Source organism: Balaenoptera physalus (assembly GCF_965194825.1).
Source record: "Balaenoptera physalus genome assembly, chromosome: 3".
Taxonomy (NCBI): Eukaryota; Metazoa; Chordata; class Mammalia; order Artiodactyla; family Balaenopteridae; genus Balaenoptera; species Balaenoptera physalus.
The window spans coordinates 175,033,736-175,052,894 of NC_138890.1; the positions used below are offsets into that span (position 1 = coordinate 175,033,736).

The 19,159-nt window shown below is 55.2% G+C and overlaps 1 protein-coding gene and 1 long non-coding RNA gene across 3 annotated transcripts; one reads left to right on the forward strand and one right to left on the reverse strand.

Annotated features, from left to right (window-relative positions):
* Window positions 1-840: 840 nt before the first annotated feature.
* On the reverse strand, window positions 841-6,315 carry IRX1 (iroquois homeobox 1). Its single transcript, XM_082456278.1, has 4 exons — window positions 5,857-6,315; window positions 2,007-3,039; window positions 1,582-1,654; window positions 841-1,292 (listed from the first exon to the last, which is right to left on the reverse strand). Exons 1-4 carry the CDS (start codon window positions 6,130-6,132, stop codon window positions 1,235-1,237), a joined length of 1,440 nt encoding a protein of 479 aa, XP_082312404.1. The 5' UTR covers window positions 6,133-6,315; the 3' UTR covers window positions 841-1,234.
* Window positions 6,316-6,498: 183 nt separating this feature from the next.
* LOC309658093 lies at window positions 6,499-18,544 on the forward strand. Of its 2 annotated transcripts, none has more exons than XR_014262030.1 (3): window positions 6,499-6,694; window positions 9,944-11,096; window positions 16,301-18,544. It is a non-coding gene; the product is annotated as an uncharacterized lncRNA (long non-coding RNA). The 2 variants fall into 2 exon arrangements; XR_014262031.1 differs by lacking the exon at window positions 6,499-6,694 and adding an exon at window positions 6,711-7,208.
* Window positions 18,545-19,159: the final 615 nt, after the last annotated feature.

Genomic DNA, 19,159 nt, shown 5'->3' on the forward strand with positions numbered 1-19,159 from the left:
AGGCTGCGCATCTCGCTCCGCACGCCCCACGGCCCGGAGCCCTGACCAGTGCGGTCCCCGAGGCTCCGGGCCGGCTCCTTCTGCATTGTTCCCTACCATCACTCCTGCTGCCTCCCGGCCCAGCGGCCATCTGGGCCTTATTGGCTCCTCGGCTCGCTGGGTGGGCCCAGTGCAGGGCGCATGAGCTTAAAGGGGCGTCCCTGGGAGACCGAAGCCCGCTCCCCTCTTTGTCACCCACACACACTACTGCAGCCCCGTCGCTCACACGCCCAGAGAACCACGGAGCTGCATCCCTGGCAGGAGAGTTAAAAAAAATAAATAAATCCAATTTCTCCACGTGTGATTTAGCCAAATAACTAAAAAATACACTGAAAGCAAAATTTCATACTCCATTATGTCCTCATTCTACCTGTGAAACGCCCCGACGCCACGATGCACCACTGAGACAACTGGTTATAAACTGATTTCAAATACGAAGTTCTCCTTTGGGGAGAGGATTGGAAATTCTTTTCACTTTTCCCCCATCGTTGCCCACTTCAAAGAATCGTTTTATAAACTGCCTAAAATCGAACTCATTTATGTCCTGAGAAGGGCGTGTCCAGATAAATGTGTAAGAGTTGGAAAGAACTGAACTGCCAACAAGGATTGCCCTGGTGACATTAACAAATGCAACAACAATCAGGAGACTGAGAAGCACCGGCCTTTGGGGTGGAAACTGCCCCGGAGCTTCTCTCCCCAGCCACAGACACTAGAGCCCTGCCAGGATACCAGGATTCCTGATTCCAAGATTGAGGACGTTCCCAGCGACACCCAGCCACACACAGCAGCAGGAGCAGTGGCCATCATTTCGTTTAGTTTATTAGACAAAAATATATGATTTAGACAGGTTCGCTGACGCGCTATTTACAATCTGAAATCACTCTATATACAGAAGGAAAAAAAAAAAAAAAGAAAGAAAGTAAGACAGAAGCACATGGGGGCATTTACCGAACTGATAATCGCCTGGAGCACGGTGACGGCCACCCGGGGCGGCGGGCAGAGGCCGGGCTGCCCGGACGCGAGCTCGGGCCGGACGAGCCCCTTTCTGCAGAAAGCGATGGATGGGAGTCCTTGACTTCGTTGCCAGATTTGCCCTTTACACCAGTTTGAAATATTTGTCTTGATTCCTCCCTCACCCCCTCCCTCCCGAACTTCTCCCCCCCCTCCCCCCGCAAAAGTAAAAGAAGACCCTGGATCAGGCTGATGGGAGGGCTGCTAGGATCCTCGGCGTCCCCTCCTGCGGGGCCAGCGAGCTGCAGGGGAAACACAGCAAGACAAGAACACAGCGCTGTCAGTGGATGGAAGCTGGGACCCAGCATGGCCGGTGCTGCCAGCCAAGCGCCTGGGGGGCGGGGTGACCTGCCCCGAGAGGCTCCCGGCTCGGGAGAAACGGGGGCGCACTACGCTGGCCCGGGCGCCGGGCTGGTGGACAGCGCCCCGTCCACGCTAACTGCGCGACCCCTCTGCCGCCTGCCACTGCTCAGCCTCCGGCCCCCGAATCCCCCTCGCCCCTACCCAGAGGTAAACACCAACGGCACTCACTTGTCGCGCACGGGCTGGAAGGGCGACTTTAACTGCTGTGCCGGCGAGTCCGGCCTGGGGATGAGGTCTCTCTCTGCGAGGGAGGGGAAAAGGCAGAGCGTTAGGGCCGAGAGACAGTGCGGGGAAGGGGTGCCGCAGAGGGGCACAGGCCTCCTCCCCGCCCCCCCGCCCCGTCGCTGGGAAGTGTCTCCAGGGAAACCTCCCCGCCTCCCCCGGGACAGGCCAGCGGGTAGAGCTCAGCTTTCTCGGGAGAGCCGGAGGGCCGTGGCCTAGCTCCTTGAATTCAGGCAGGGATTACTGCTCAACCCCGAGCTCAGAGCTCACCGCCTCGCACCCTCCGGGGCCAGTGCTCCCCTCCATCCCCAGCATCGCCCGGGCTCCGGATTACCGGCCTGGGGCAGGGCGGACGTCCCGGGGCGCTGTACCTGGGAGCGAGGGGCTGCTGCGGGACGAGGCCTTGTCGCCGTGGAGCACCCCCGCGGCCACGGTGACGGGCGGCTGCGGCGGCGGCGGCGGCGGCGCGGACAGGTGCGGGCCGTGGGGCGCGCCAACGCCCAGGAAGGAGCGCACATTGAGCAGCGAGCCCTGCGTGAGGAACGCGCCGTTGGTCCAGTTGGAGAACTTGCCGATGTGGCAGGTGTACAGTCCGTGGCTGGGCAGGAAGGCCGGGTGTTGCAGCGGCGCGCCCGCGGGGGGCCCGTGCGCGCCCGCATGGCCGGCGGGAGGCGGCGAGGCCTTGGGCGCGCCGTCGGGGCTGGTGGCCGTCTCGGCCAGAGACCAGATCTTGGGCTTGCTGTGCGGCGCGCCCTGCAGGCCGCCCGCCGCGGCGCCCGGACTCAGCAGGCGCGTGCTGCCGGGCTCCTGGACCTCCTTGGCCAGGCCCAGGGGGGAGTCTTGGGGCTTGAACGTGTCGGCGGCCGCCAGCGGCGAGCCCTGGTCCCGGGCGAGGGCGAGGGCGGCGGGCGGGGCGGGCGCGCGCGGTGCCTCGGCTTTGTCCTCGTCATCCTCGTTGCTCTGGTCGCCGTCGTGCTCGTCGATCTTGTCGATGTCGATGCTCTCCAGGTCGATCTCCTCGTCGTCCTCGACCTTCTCAGGGTCCCCCTCGGTATCGCTTCCGAAGAGAGCGCCGTCCTCCTGGTCCTTGCTGCGCGCGCCCCACGTCACCTTGTTCTCCTTCTTGAGGCGCCGGCGCGCGTTGGCGAACCAGGTGGAGACCTGCGTGAGGGTCATCTTGGTGATGATGGCCAGCATGATCTTCTCGCCCTTGGTGGGGTAGGGGTTCTTGCGGTGCTCGTTGAGCCAGGCCTTGAGCGTGCTGGTGCTCTCGCGCGTGGCGTTCTTGGGCCGCCCGGGATCCCCGTACTGGAACTGCCCGTAGGGGTAATAGGCCGGCGCCGTGTGGGCGGCGAAGGTGGCGGGGTGCACCCCGGGGTTGTCCTTGAGCTCATACTGTGAACCCTGCAGCCACAAGGCCCAGCGAGGGAGTAGAGAGAAAGCAGGGGGAAGAGAGAGAGAGAGAGAGGGAGATGAGTCCCCAAAACTGGGAAAGTGGGAGGCAGACGCTCCATCCGGCACCAGAATAGGAAGCTTGGTCCTAATGCACCACCCGGGTTGGAAGAGGGGGTCAGACCACAAGCTGCCTCCAGAAACTGCCCTTCCACCAATCATGGAGATATTTTTGTCACTCAAGAAAAGTTGCAGAATCCTAGAATCTCTAGAAGACCACAGCGGGAGCCGCAGCCCCTAGGATTTCCCTAGGCCGCCCGCAGGGCCCCCAGCCCCACCTCCCAAAACAACTCCAGAAGCCCGGGTGTCCAAGTTTATCTCACACTCGCTAGAGGGGAAAACCTTTTAACCAGGCTGATAAAACAGTTTCTCCAAACGTAGAGAACCAAGAGCCCAGGCCCCCTCCCTTTGACCCTGAGGGGGTCAAACAAAATAAACCATCCTGGGTTTTCTGAGAGTCCAAATCCACCAGCAATTTAAAATGAAAGCACACTCCTTTTAGCTCCCAAATTAACCTGCATAGAATGGCTCGCCCGCCCCGCACTTAAAGGTCTACAGTGGGTGACAGGTAATTTAAAATTTTAATCCTGGCCATCATCAACAACAATAACAAAAACACCATGTGTTTTTTTTAAATACAAAAAGAGGGTTTATCCGGTAAAACATTAACGGGAGGGCCCGGAGCACCAACTGCGCGGAGCAGAACTGTTTCCTAGGCCTCTGCTCTGAGACTTTATCTCTCAAGTTTGACTTTGATCAGGAGCAAGCAAGCACAAACTGTTTGCAAGGCATTTAGAGGCCGTGATTTATTTGCAATCAATATTCGTTTTATCATCGGTAGTAAAACACAGCAAGTCAAATTATCCCATCAGGTTTTTTGGTAAATAACATTTTATCTTTCTAACAACCTCATTAGGCCTCATTATTACCATAAATTGCCCAGACAGACATTCACTCACAATTTTATCTTTTGGACTTCCAAATCCTCAACCGTAAAGGCTTGGAAATCTAGACCTAGAATTTGGGTTTCGATTTAGTCTTCCTTTCCAGGAACCATCAGGAGACCGGGAGGAAACACATGCACACACGTACATCTACCTTTGGGGACGGGGTGGTTGGATTTCTATATAGTTTCCCCTCCGTAAAAGAGAAAAAAAAACAAGCATCTCCCTTCCCAACCTCACTACAATGGTAGCAGATCCTCACCATAGAGGCCCCCCTCCCCTACAAACGCACACGGGTTTCCCAACTGGCACACATCTGTATTCAAAATTTCTGTAAAAAAAATTATAATCCTCCATGTAAAAATTGTCGAGTTGTTGTGTTAGCAGAGGGGGGACCCGGGACTCTGGAGAAAGTTGCAAAAAGCAGCAGATTTCTTTGACTAATTAGTTCAGTGGTCGAGGCCCAGAGACAAGGTTTCTCCGGCCAGATTTCGTTTTTGCTTAATCTATGCAAAATGTACTTTGCATTTTTCTAATTATTTTGGTTGTAACTGTAAGGAAGACATTTCGGCCTCGTCTCTGCTGGGAATTCTTTTTGAAAGGATACCTTGTAAATCTCTCAACGCTTCCCCCTGCATCCCGGCCGCCAGAACAAAATGGGAGCTGATCTTTTTTGATAGCAAGCGATCTGAAAGGCAGCTGGGGCCGCTTTCAGAGAAATAGGCTTTCTTTTCAAAACTACAAGAAAAGTTACAGGAAAACACACCGGCCGCTTTGCTCCTTTACTATTGTCGGGTATGTATTTCCTGTCTCTTCTTCTCGGAGTGGGGAGACGTGGCGGGGGTGTGTGGGTGGGCGGGGGGGGGGGGGTCCTCGCAAATTGCGTGACCCCGCGGGCAGCAGTGCAGGAGGGGTCTGCCTCCCCGACCCGCGCGCCCGGCGAGCCATTCCCAGCAGCCCGAAGTTTAAGGCAGACTTTGCAGTCAGACCTAGGAAAATGGACCCTTTAGATCAACGGCCCCGCGGAGCATGAAATTTGCAGCCCCCGACTTCTCCATCTGACACCCACTGGGGCAGGAGCCTAAGAGGACAGCATTTATTTTAAGCCCAGGGACATCGCTCTCTTCAATCCTCCATTATGCAACGCAGGAAGAAAAGTGCTTTTCTTTCAGTGCAAATGAAATGAAAACTTTGGCAACTTACGAAAGTCAAAGCAAACACCGTTTCAGATGCCAACAATTATTTCGCCTTCATTTTTTTTTTTTTAATTTCAAATTTGCGCTCAGGCCTCTAAGAGACCCCTCTGCCCGTCCGATCTCCATTGTTAGGCTTATTTTGACCGCCTCTACTACCCTTTAAAGGGTTCAGATACAACTGCACGAGCCCTGCCAAAGAGGGAGAAAATCGAGTCTCCCTGGCTCAGCCCAAACGCTGAAACGGTCGCGCCAGCGGGGCCCGCGGGCCGGGAAGGGGCGTCCGGGCAAACCGGGCCGAGCCGCCCCGCCTCCACCAAGCCAGGGGCGCCGGGCGAGATTGGCCCCGACCTCCAGCGCCGGACGCGCGCCCCGGGCCTGCTCCCGCGGCCTGCCGACTCCCAGCGAGACCCCCTGAGCAGCCCGAGCCTCCCACCTCCCCGCTTCTTCGGGCCCGTGGCGGGGCCGCTCCCGGCCGGCCTCTTTGAGCGCCCGCGGCCACCACCTCCTCGGCCCCGCCGGCAGGGCCGATCCGGCGCCCGCTCTCGCCTCCTGCGCCCCGCGCCGCCCCGGGACCCGGGACCCGGGACCCGGGCGGCGTGCGGGGCGCCGAGCAGGCCAGGCTCACTCACCATCTGCGAGAAGAGGCTGAGGTCCGCGGCGTAGGGCAGGAAGGCGCTGTAGTTGGGCGCGCCCGCGTACGGGCCGGCCGCCGCGTACATGCCCAGCACCGAGGTGACGGCGGCCGCGCCCGCGCCCGCGCCCAGCTCCGCCGCCCCGGGCCGGCCCGACGAGGCGGCGGCGGCCGCCGCGGCAGCCGCGGCCAGCACTCCCGGTCGCTCGCCGCCGTAGGCGCCGGGCCCCGCGGCGCTCAGGTACTGCGGGTAGCCCAGCTGCGGGAAGGACATGTCCGCGGACTCGGTGGCGGCGGCGGCGGCGGCGGCGGGCAAGTATTAAAGGGGCGGGGGGGGAGCGCAGGGGGCGGGGGAGGCGCGGTTTGGGGAGCGGGCCGCCGGCCGGGCGCGCTCGGGCCGGCCCGGAGGCGGGGGCCGGTGGCTGCTCCTCGGCCGGGTGCTCGCTGGCGCCCGGCTCCCGCCTGCGCCCGGATCCGCGATCGCGCGCCGACTGCGGCGGCCGCCCTCCGCTCGGCGGCGGGGCTTTCAGACACAATTTGAAGTTGATGCTTTGATTGGCATCCCCTTGAGCGCTGGCCCCGCCCCCGGCTCCCCTCCTGCCCCCTCCCTGCCTCCCGCCCGCCCTCGCCGGCTGCTCCCGCCCCTCCCGGCGAGCACGTGGTGCCCAGCGCCGGCCGGGCCACCTCCGCCCGCGGTGGCCGCGCGAGCGGCCGGGCAGCGGGTGCGGGCCCGGAGGCCGCGGGCTCCTTCGCCGCCGGCCCCCGGGGCTGTCTGACAACCTGTCGACGCCGGTTTACAGCTGTCGGACACCGCAGCTGGCCGTTTCGCAGCCGAGGTGTGTCTTGCTTGCTCACAAAAAACACCTCGGCGCCTGCTTTTCCACCGTTCGGGCGACGGGGAAGGGGCTGGCGGGAGCGCGATGACAGCCGGCGGGGAGCGGCCTCTCCTCCGATGTCCAGGCTGCCGTTGGCTCCCCGGGTCATCTTTGGCGGAAGTGCCACTACACCGGCGTGGCGTGACACCCCGACGCGGGCGTGGCGTCCCCGTGGCCCCCATTAGGTATTAACAGGTCATCTGGCAGGGGCTAGGCTGGCCTCGCTGCACTTGGAGAAGCGGGAAGCGGCCGAACCCTGCAGGCTTTTCCAATTGTGAAAACTTTGAGAAAGGGCAACCCCAGCTGGGAAGCCACTAGCTTGGGGGAAGCAGATGGTCGGTTCCTGGGGGTGAGGGGAAAGGACCACTTTTCTTTTCGGAGAAAGGACCACTGCGGCCGGGAGGGAAGCAATCCGCCCCCACCCCGGCGATGGGAGAAGCCAGCGCGGCCTGGACCCCCCTCGTTTGTCCACTAGGTGAGCAAAGGCAGGAAGTAAACTTGGGTGGAGCGCGCCGGCCCGAGGCGGCGCCGCGACCAGGCCAGGGACCGGGCTTCCCTCTCCTCCTCCCGCCAGAAGAGCGGCGAGCGACCCGGCCGGGCAGAGCGCGCGCTGGGGGGTGGCTCCGGATTGCCTGGGGTCCTGTGGGGCTGGGGCGCAGACGCCGAGGGCAAGGTCCTCCTCGCCTCCCTGTGCCCTGGACCTCTCGGGCAGGCCGCTTCTGCGCTGCGCTCAATGGCTTGGTCCTGGAGGCCGGGTGGGGAGCGCACCCAGGGTACCTGCCTGGCCTCCCGGGGCCGCTTTGCGCTCCATCTCCTAAGCTGCAGCCGGCGCCAGGCGTGTACTCCCTGCTGCTGCGTTCGGGCACGCGGAACCCGGCAGGAATTTCATCCAGGGACCTGGGTGGCGGCCTCGTTTGGGGCCCGTTTGGGGCAACAGAACAGAGGCCATGCCCCCAGAATGCTGTGATGCTGGTGACCTGGGCCACCTGTACCCTGGACACCGACCCGATCACCATCCTCTAGTTCCCTATTCCAGAGGCCCCAACCTGCTAGGTCCAAGGACTCCCCGAGCATCAGGAAGGATCCCGTTTCCCCCATCTGGGGACCTGAGGACAGTCACAGAGCCACCGCCTATAATTAGCGACAATAACGCCCATAATAGTAATTACTAATTATCAGCTGTGTAATCAGGCTTTATTTTCTGTGTTCAGAGTCAGGTTTTCTTCCTGTTCATACCGTCTTCCATCTTCTCCAACACCTACCCCACCCCACTAACCAGCCCCTGCTCACGCCATAAACCCCGTGCAACTGCCTGGGCTCCTTTCCTGCTTTGACAGCTTCTGGGGGGCCGCAGGTGGTCAGTCCTGCTCTGGGAAGTCCCTAACCGCAGCTTCCTCCTGCTGCCCAGCCCACCACCCTGCACTCCGCAGCTCCCTCTCCCCCAACTCCCTCTCCCCAAAACAAACAAACCGGCCAGCCCCACCACTGTCCTGTTTAGCAAACTTCAGTGTCACATTTCAGGGTGACAGGCAAATACAGGTGAGATAAGCCCTCTTGTGTGACTTGGAGAACCAGGTGGAATGTAAGCCCAGAGAAAATCCTCGGTGTCAAGATTCAGCCACAGGGATGAATCACCTGCCCACCTCCTACCTGCAACAGCCCACCTTGACTCCCATCATGCTGTAGCCCTCACAACCTGGGGGGAGATGGAGGGAGACAGGGCAGCAGTCTTTGTCCTGACCCTCAACCAGCCCAGCAGTGCCACCCGCTGTGCCCGGTCTGTACCACCTCCTTTCTGGTCATGAAGTGATTGTTGGTTCCTGAAGGCACCTGGGAGGTGAGTGGGAATGGCGCACCAGAAATGGTGCCTGAGGATTAGGAGGTGATGGGGGAACTGGTACTAGAAAGGCCTGTGGCCTTGCCCCCAGGGAGCCCTGAAGGGGTGCCTGTGGCCTTTCTCTTTCCCTGAGGGCCAAGTGCTGGGATCCTAATGGAGCCTGGCAACCACCAATCCCCATCTCTTCCCTTCTTTCTCCTTGGCCCTTTACCCCAAAACTTGCACGTGGAAAACTAGGAAGCAACGTCGACAAAAATAAAAATTAAAAAAAGAAGAAATCTGCCTCCCATCATAGAGAGGGGGAGGGGCAGAGAAGGATCTAGAGACTTTTGGCTCGACATCTTCCTGCCAGCCCTCTACTCATTTTTATCATCAAGTGGTGAAGGAGGGCCCAGGAAGGCCCAGGGTGCCTGAGCCAAGAGAACAGGCCCTGTGCCCGAACCTCGTGATGACTTAAATAACTGCCTAATGGATCCAGAACTTTCCCCAAAGAGGCCGGCCCAGTGCACCACCTAAGCCCTTCTGACGTACAGGGCTGTCACTCTGGTGGCCCGAAAGGCGCGGGGTCAAGAAACGGACCAGCCTGGTCCTGAGCCCGGACCCGCGGGCACCGGAGGGGTACGCAGGCTGCGGGGCTTCGGCCGCCCCGCTGTCGAAAACCGACGGCCCGGAGCCCTGCTGCTCTGGATGGGTGACTGGGGAGAGACCCGCTTCTCAGATCTTCAGCCCCCGTCCCCGCCTCGCAAGGGGTTGCTCAGGCAGGCCCGGCCACTGGTCTGGAAGCCTCGCCGGCCAGAGCGTTCCCCGACCCTGTCGCCACCGGTCTTCACTGAGCCGGAGGCAGGGCCTGGGAGCGGTGCAAAGCCAGACCTAGGGGTCGCTGCGCGGCCGAAGTGGAGCTCCGCCCGGGCGATGTCCTGGCTCGGGTCTGGGAGCCCTGTGCTGAATAAGGACCCCCAATCAGGGACCCACGGCAGTTGGCCCCCATCGCCGGCGCGACCCCCCGGAGCTCAGCAGGGGCAGTTGCTGGGACCCTTTGTCTGGAAGGCCCAGACCCTCGGCGCGCCACAACTGGGACGTGGGCCTCTGGGTGCACGTGTGTGTGTGTGTGTGTGTGTGTGTGTGTGTAGGGCGCTTGTGTGCAGACTTGTCTCCGGAGGGAGGTGACTCTTGGTGGGCGGGGGAGAGAGGGCCCGGGGCTGTGTACCGGGCGGGGCGGGGGGCGGAGGTACTGATGCACGGCGCGCATTTGAACCAACTGGATGGAAAGTTTACTCGCTCGTTTTCATTATTGCGGGGCGGTGCTAGTTTTCTAATAGGAGGGAATTGTTATCACCAATCTGAAAAATATCGTGTCCTTTTTGTTTCCCCAGCCCCTCGATAAAAGTTCATCCAGCTCTCTTCCCTCCCCCTGCCCCCCGCACATTTACATAAGGATGAGATTAAACCAACCAAACGGCATCCTCATTTACAATTTCATTTCTTCTGAAATAATTCTCCACCGATTTTGAAGCCTTGCTGACCCAGGTCTCTGAAGAAAAGGAGGAAGCTCGTGGGGAACCAGCCCACTCCCTGGAGCCGTCACAGACCTGCCTTTGGCGCCGAGAACCGGGCGACGCAGACCCGACTCGGGGATGCAGCGGTCGTCGCCTTGGCCTCATCGCCTGCCTTTCAAAATGGCCATTATTTACTTTGCAGATGCCAGGGATACAGCGCTGGGCCGCAGCTCGGTGGCAGGGCGGGGCGGCCTGACCCTGGTCCGCGCCCCGCGACTGCGGCCCGTCCACCCGCCCCGAAGCTCGCACCCTGATTTATGAGTCTTGTTAAACACTCATTTAAGACTTAGTTTCTCCAGCGAGATCCAGCCAGAAAGCCACCCCGCTCGGCGACAGCGAGGCGAGTGTCAAACAGTCCCGGGCAGTTGAGACCCTCTCCGGAGCGCCCAGCTGTAACCCGGGCCCCCATAGGCGCCAGGCCAGGAGGTGGGTCGGGCCGGCGACTGTGATCCCGCGGCCCTCTCGACCCCGATCCCTGTGTGCCGGGCCTGCGCGCTCCTGCCGCTCCAAGCTCAGACCCACGCGGGGGCCCGACCGGGGACACCCCTGGTGCGTCCTGGCCAAGAGTAGCACCCACCTAAAGTCCTGAGCGCGCGGGACTGCGGAGACCCCGCGGCGAGACGTGCGCGCCTGGGCAGAAGTAGCCCAGGGGGGCCCGCGGAGGAGACGCCAGGAAAACCAGGGGAGCAAAACGCCCAGAGGCAAGGGACGCGGGACGGTGACATGCTCAGGGCAGTGCCCCGCACGGTCTGCCACGCAGAACGAGTGTCTGGATGTATTGGGGGCTTGGCTCCCTGGGGCGCGGCGGGCGCGGCGGGCGAAGCGCGGTCCGGCGCCCGGCGCCCGGAGCCTCCCCAACGGCCTGCGTTTCCCAGGGTAGACAAATGGGCCACAGTGGCCCGGCCTGGAGTGTCGCGACGTCGCCGTCCCCGAGTGTCGGAGGAAGTGAATTACATGCGTGCGCACACACGTAAATATTTTATAAACCTCCCCTTAATTAACCAGATCGTTCCCGTTAGGTCTCCAATATGAGCCACGGCAGCGGTGTGCGGGTTTTCAGGGTGTATAATTTGATGTCACCAGACGGTTGCGCGGGGGCAGAGGTGCGATCGCCGTGCCAGCTGCACTTGTATTTATTTGTTTTTCTCCTGTGTTCCTGTAGGGCGCCATTATGCAGTTTTTAATTAGTTTGTGTTTGTAGTTCACCCGTCCCAAATCAATGCCATCCCGGATCACGGCGATGTAAATTCTCGCAGTACAGGTGTAGCTGCCTGCTCGGGAACACGAGGAAGCGCGTGTCTGACAAATGAAAGCCCGCCGGCCGCGCAGCCGACTGTCAGCTCTCGGCAGCCGAGAGGCGCAGATCAAAGCCATAGGGGACTTCTGCGCCCCCGGAGCGCCTCGGTGGCGGCGGCTCCTAATGCCGTTAGAGGGAGGCGGGCCGAGCACGGCGTGGGGGACAAAGTGACTTTTCATTTTGCTCGAGTCCTGGGGTCCCTGGGCCGGCGCTGGCCTCCGGCGCGCCCTGGGCATGGGGCCTAGGGGGCGCGGGGGACCCTGCGTTAGGCTCGCGCACCGGACGCCCGGCTGTGCGCGCGTGCACGTAACTAGCGCAGGAGGTAGGTCACTGCGACTTCCTGTGGGGTTCCGCAGCCTTTCAACACAGGACCCAGAGCTAACAGCCCGAAAACCTCGGGAATCCCCAGGCAGGAGAACCTCACCTCCACCCCCAGGTCCTGTTAGTTTCTCTTCTTGAAATGACCTCTGTGCAGTGCGTGTAAATCTATTCTTCCAGCCACCAGGGAATTCTTCTAAAGCTTTTTTTATTTTTTATTTTTCGGTCGGGAATAAGAGATTGTTCATCTTTAACTAGACCACATAGAAATTATGATTCAACAGCAGTGTGTATTTAATTAGAGTAATCTCACTTGAATTTAATTACCTAGTGAATTATTTGTTTAAAAGGTAGAACGTCTTGTTTGCCAAGTGCAGTACAGACCTCTGATAAGACCTTGCGTTATAAGGACATTACAGTTTAAAAGCAGTCATGTATTAAGGCTTATATTTTAACTCTTTGAGTGTGTAACTGCTACTGTACCACTCAAACACAGACTACCATCATCGCGGGAAGGATGTGGGGAGGGCAGAGGCGTCCTATTAGCCAAGCAGAGGTTCTTTTCTGTCATGTGCACATGTCCCCTTTGAAATTAATATCCTCCAATGTTTCCTCATACCAGTCTATTTTTAAACTTATTTAATTTTTTTCTTTCAGTAGCGTTTTTTTTTTTTTTTTGTTCCCTGGTGCCGGATGACAGGTGCCTATTAGAAGACTCATTTTATGATTAGTATTTACAATGAAGTGTTGCATCCTTCAGGAAAACTTCAGCCCAGCTCCTCTGGGCCCCTGAGGCATCCACACTAGCTGCAGGAAGGCTTTCTGGGGTCATCAAAGTTTAGAGGAAGGGAAGCTACGATGGCCCAGACTATGATCTTATTAATGCTTAATTCCTAAATTATGGAAGGATTTCATTCTCTCTTGTTTTGCAAAAGCAAGAGCAAATAATTCCAAGCCGTGCCAGCCTTTCTGATGGGCTCTGAAGTTGACTTGTCTCTGGCTAACTGTAACACTGGGTGCAGCTCATACAAAGTTCATGACTGGGGTCGTTGGGGAGGAGTGTGACCTGCTGGAAATCTAACAGGATGGCTGTTTTCTGTGGTCAAGTTGCTGCAGCATCAGACTGCTTTGTTTCCTACTCTACCCTGTGTGATGGACAGAATTTTCTGTCCCTGTGTCGTGGAATTTCAGCAGAGAAATGTATACATGGGTTGGGGGGTGGGTGGCCCAGAGAGTGTTTCACCCTCTCACTAAAGAGAGAATAGGAAAGAAGAACATATCAAATCCACTTGGTTGAATTCCACTGTTATTTTCATTAATGGCTCATTAATCAAATATTTACTTTAATTGCAGGTTTGAGCAATATTCTCACATAAATATTAAATATTAATAATATAGTGTTCAACTAAGTAGGAATGGGCTTAAAAGAAAAATACAAGATTTTGATAAGAATTATTAATTTGGGTTTTGTTTTGTTTTAGAGTCCCTGATTTTTATCATAGCTGTGCATTTTAAAATTGATGCTTTAACAACCAATAGTGGTTAAATTATAATATAAACTTAATCATATTAAATTATGGCTACAGTAGCATCTTTCTTCTTAAGAAACAAATCTACATGAATACCTATTTTCAACTTAGTTATAAATGTACTTCACATATTCTTCCAAATAACAGCTGACAATAACAACCAGAAAGGAAACGAGATAATAGCTTAGGGATGAGAATACATTTCTTAGATCTGAGTAAATCCAAAGATGATTTTCTAGTAAAACCCTCAAAGAAAATGTTATGTGAGGGATAGAAGAAGGGAAATACTAAATGGCATATTTATGTTGGGCTCTTCCAAAAATGTTTGAAATTTAGACCAAATAGTTTACTATCTCCCATGTGTCCCTCTCAGCCCTTAATCACTTATATTATTAAAGATAAAACCTACCTAAAAGAAATACCTTTTTAAAATACCAGTTGATAAATACAGGCCCACACAACATCCTAGGTAGAAAGTTTCATCTTTCATGCATAATGTGTGGAATGGAAGTCACTGGTTGATAGGTTAAAATCTGTTCATTTAAGGGGCATCCGTTCAACAAAAATGCCCCACAGAGGACTCTTTGGGAGTTCAGGAGAGAGTTTCTTGAAGTTCTGAAGATATGCAGAGTCCACCAGCATCTTCCAGGACCATTCTCATAGAAGAACAAAATTGGGGGTATGAGACGGGTCTAAGGGGAGAAACCTAAAATATCCCTAGACCAAGGGGTCCCTCATCTGCTTTTGCGCAGACGTCACCTCACACTCTAAGGTCACCCAGGGCTGTCTCCAGAGCTGCTCCAGAGTTCAGAGTGTTCTGCTGGAGCTCTGCCAGCTCCATCCCTCCTTTGCCCATGCAAGAAAAACTGCACAGAGAAGCCTCAGGCCTCTCGACTTTATATCATCTTTGGGGGTGTTGAATGAGTATGGATGGAAGGTGGGAATGGTGTGCACAGAGATAGAAGAAGTAGAGGAGGGAAGGTTTTCTTCTCCCAGACACACTTCCAGAGGATCCTTTGACCCAAAGGACATGACACGCCCATGACCAAGGAGGAGGCCACTCTGGGCAAAGCCCCGAGTCAGGACACTTCCCTTCTCTAACCTCTGTATGCGTGCCCTTCCCAAGGCCCTGGTCTCAGAGGCCCTCCTAATGCTCTCCTGCTGAGGAACGTTGCCAAAATGTACTGTCTATGCCACCTACTCCAGGCTCCGGGGCTCCCTCCACCCTCCAGTGGAAACACACATGGCCTGTGGTCCACCCTCTTGGGAATAAGTGGCTGGAAGGCTCTTCATAGCTCCTGATTAGACCTAGGATGGCTGTCAATGGACAGAGGTAGGTGACCTTACCTCTTGTGCAGGGAATATTACACTTTAATAGAGGACCATCCATGCATTGACCCAAAGCTCCTAGGAGAGATCCACACTCTGGATGGAGGACTGTGGGGGGAAGGGTGGTCCTTCCCAATGACTCTTTGAAGAAAAGAAGGATTAACACCCTCTTGGGCAATGATTGCTGCTTCTCAGATGCAGCTGATGGCAGAACCAAGTTTGAAAGAGACCTTCAGAATCCGGCCATCTGTCTTAGGCTGCTCCGGCTGCCATAACGTAATACCACAGCCTGGGTGGTTTCGAAAAGGGAAATGTATTTTCTCACAGTTCTGGAGGCTGGAAGTCCAAGATCAAGGTGTCAGCGGGTTTGGTTTCTCCCTCCCTGGCTTGGAGACAGCTTCTTTTCTGTGTTCTCACGTGGCCTTTTCTCTGTGCCTGGGTATTCCTGGTGTCCTCTGTGTGTCCAGATTTTTCTCTTTAAGGATACCAGTCAGACTGGATTAGGCCCACTCAACTGAGCTCATTTTAACAGAAACACATCTTTAAAACCCCATTTCCAAATACAGTCACATTCTGAGGTGCTAGGGGTTAGGCATTTTAGGGGGACACAATTCAGCCCAGAACACCATCCATAGCCACCTGTCCCTGCCACAACTCCAAACAGCATCAGGGTTTATTAGCTGAAGCTGCATTCATATCTGACGCTGCAATACATCCTTCAGTTTGGGGGCAGAAAAATCTTAAAGAAGTTCCAGAGTTTTCCCTTCTTCAATTTTGTAGACAACAAGGGCATCTCCATTAAAACCAAAAGTGTGTAATGTTCAGGAGGGTAGTATATTCCCTGTATGAACACTTTCAGGTGTCGGTTATTATCAGAGGTTGAAATCTCCCACCCTGTTCGTTTCAAGTCTAAAAGGACTTTCCAGTTTACATGGTTCGTAAACTCTCTGGACAACGGCCTTAGTTGGGAAGCAAGGGTGTTCTGAGCCCCATGTGACTTCTGCTTTGTCCCCACTCCTCCCAGGCCGTCCGCAAGCTCAGGAGGCTGGCGTTGTCCCAGGAGGCTCTGCACAGCCCTGCACCCTCCCTATAATTTATTGCAGGAAAATTCCAAATGTGTCAGTGAAACTGTGTTTCCCAGATTTCACTAAAGAGGAAAAGACTACAGTAGCTATGCCCCTGACTCGAATTAGCCTGGGTCCCAAGGTCGAGGGTTAGTGTATGGACATAAGTCTGTGATGGAGAAAGAATTGCCAGAAAAATGGAAAATTTGAGCCCTATTCTGTCTTTCATCAGCAGCTGCGCCTCCCTGCCAGCAGATGCATTATCAGCGTGGCGGTGAGGTGGTGGGAAAGCATCAGTGATCATTTTACAAGCTGAAGACCATGTGACATTATCTCTAGGGTTGAGTTAAGTGGTTTGTCTAAGGTCACTTAGCTAGTGTGTAATAAATCCAGGATTAGAAACTTGGCACCCAGTTCAGCAGTGTGACGGGGACAGACAGACTTGTTGATCTCAGGATGTGACCCCCTTCCCGCCCTCTCCACCCAAGCCCTGTGGGAGCCCCTGCTCCCTGTGCTTCTGGGTCCAGCTGACCCTGCCTCGGGACCACCAGCAAGCAGCTGTTAGGAGCTCCTGACTCCTCCCTCCCTCCATCCCTTCCTTCCTTTTTTACCCCTTCCTCCATTGTTCCCTTAACAGCAGACATTTGTGGAGGAACCACTTCAAGAAATGGACAATGTCACGTACTGTGGAGGACGCTGAGATACAGGAGACAGCTGTCTGAATACCTAAAAGTGTCTGAGGTTGGTTAGACAGTTTGGTGAAACACATGCAAACACCTAATTATTCCACAAGGCAGAAATAAGTGCCAAGAGGGATATGCTAGTTATTTCGCTTTAGGCTCTCAGCTTTGAATCCCCTCCTACCTTTGGCTCTGTGATGCTGAGCCCCACAAACCCCATTTCTGCATTGCCAGTTTTTTTCCATCAGACTCTGCCCAAAGGGGGTGCTTGCAGGGGTGCGAGGTGAGGTAGGGCGCTGCTGGAAGGAAGGAGCCTGTCCCGATCACATCGGGTGACTCTCAGCATCCTCCCTGGTACACTTCACCCCAGGAGCACCAGTCCCTCCCTGTAGCAGCAGCTGAGTCCTGTTTTCAGGTTTGCAGCCTCACAGGATCAGCGCGTCATGTTTCTTCAAGAGCCAGAGCCAGAGCCAGTGAGCAGTGTCTCTGCCCCAGAGGTCTGGGGTCCAGGTCTGTGGGGCCCCTTTAATGTTACTGTTTCTACCCTGTTTCTTCTATCTCCTGGCCCTGGGGCAGCAGCTGCTTCCCACATCTGCCTCTGAGGTGTCCTCCTGTTTTCTTTTCGCCTTTTCAATAAACTAGCTGGAACATTCTTTATACCGTGTTTGCTAGGGCGACCTTAACAAAGTGTCCAGACTGGGGGGCTTAATCAACAGAAATGTGTTCTCTCACTGTCTGGAGATTCGAAGTCCAAGATTGAGGGGTCGGCAGGGCTGGCTCCTGCTGAGGTTGTGAGGGAGAATATGCCCCAGGCCTCTCTCCTACCTTCTGGAGGTTTCTGGTGATCTCTGGAGTTCCTTGGCTCATAGATGCATCACCCTGATTTCTGCCTTTATCTTCACAGGGCTTCTCCCTGTGTGCACGTCAGGTCCAAATTCCCCCTTTTCACAAGGACACCAGTCATATTGGATTAGGGTCCAACCTACTCTGATGTGACCTCATTTCAACTAATTTCAGCTGCAAGGACCCTATTTCTAAATAAGGTCACATTCTGAGGCAATAGGGGTTAGGAATTCAGCATATGAATCTTGGGGGAACACAATTCAACTCATCACAATACCTAATTAAGAATTTGTCATATTAACTTTCCTCTGTCCAAATAACTGGGAAGTTTCTCCCCCCTGCACTAGCCCTGGACTGATGCCAGGGACCCGGACTGATGCCAGGGACCCACACTTTAGGAATCAAAGGAGGTAGCGATCCATTCTATCAACGAGGAGAGGGTGCAGCGACCTGCCACTTGAACCAGGCATTGAAAGGTGACCTGGCTGGGGAAGGGTAAAGCGTGTGATCAGAGGGTGATTCCAGTGTGCGTGACAGGTCTCAGAAGCCGTGAGCACGCGGCCAGGCTGCAGCTGGCATCGTCAGGGACGCAGTGGAAGTCGGGCCGTATCAGAGAGGGTTTCAAGAGCGCTTGATGAGTTTCGACTGTATTCTGGGTCACGAGGAGACATGGCAGGTATCTGAGGAGGAGCAGGGCACCCTTAGACGTGTCGGAGGAAAATCAAGAGGCTGTGTAGGGCTGGAAGCATCTCAGCCAAGGTGGCTGCCTGTCTGGGTACCCTGGGAGTGAAGTGTGAGCCAGGTCCATGCCCCCAGTGCCCAGCACCCCTGTGTCCCTGCTGGCTCCTCCTGAGTGCTCCTGTGGGTAGATGAGGAGGGGGTCCCTGGGGGTCCGCTCAGGAGAACCTGGGGCAGGTGAGAGGCAGCTGACGTGGGGTGGCTCTGGGGGCCCTCCTCCTCGTCCTCCAGGAAAAACAGCTCCACTTCCTCATTTTACGTCTTGAATTTCCAGGTAAGCTTTTGTCTGAACAAAGGGTTTTGTGCCTTAACATGAACATGAAAAGTCGTTGAAGTGCACGATTGTTAGGATTCTGATTCTCTTATCTTCACGTGATCTGAAGATGCAGAAACCTCCAATTGTTTGTGAAACCTGGCATATTTGCACACCTCCTTGCTGGTCAGATTCAGTGGGTTTTCTCTACAGGTCCGGAATGTACAGTCATATCTTTTATGACAGGATGTTGAAGAACTTGATTGATTCTTTATGATGTATAAAATGTTAAATTAAGCAGAAATCTGGAATGACACAAATATAGGGGGAAAATAATGCTGTCAAATAAAGGCAATTACCATTATTATCATGACTAATAAAGATGAAAATAATTTAATTGCAAGCCTTCCCCAGCATCAAAACTTCAGGCCATTACACAAAGACCGAGTTAATAGTTTCCTCATGAGGGCTGATAAATAGAGTGGTCATAAAGTAGAATAACGATCCTTCCCTGTGTTGTATCACAAAACTCCTGATTGACACGTGAAGGGGGAGTCGTTCAATATCACAGGAAAAGAGTGATGTTTCTATCTAGTTGGTTTCCTTGCTGACTCCATAATGCACATGTAATATATGCAAAACGTATCATTGATTAGCATCTGCATGGAACAAACTCAATGTCAATTAGTCCATTTTATCAGCGCCCCTTGGAGTCCTCACTGGGAGATAGACTCTGTCACGCTTCCAGTGGTTAACTTGGTTTCATCTAGACAGAGGAAGGACAAAAGCTACTGTTGCAGTTTTGCTAACAGTTGGGTAGCTTACAGGGTCATCAAGTCTGTAGTCAATTTCTGGGCTGCTCACCCCTAACTTAATTATATCACAACGTAAACGGGTTATGTAGAAGTTAAATAAAAGAAGCTCCATTAAAACCCTGGCGTTAACACTCATCCCTCCAGGAAGATTTACTCTTATCAGAAGA

Bases quoted from the DNA above. Each gene is read 5' to 3' on its own strand.
- IRX1 (XM_082456278.1), bottom strand. From the start codon at position 6,132: ATGTCCTTCCCGCAGCTGGGCTACCCGCAGTACCTGAGCGCCGCGGGG. The intron at 3,040-5,856 runs GTGAGTGAGCCT...TTGTGGCTGCAG, and splicing joins TCAGCCTCTTCTCGCAGATG to GGTTCACAGTATGAGCTCAA. The intron at 1,655-2,006 runs GTACAGCGCCCC...CCTCCCTCGCAG, and splicing joins CAGCAGCCCCTCGCTCCCAG to AGAGAGACCTCATCCCCAGG.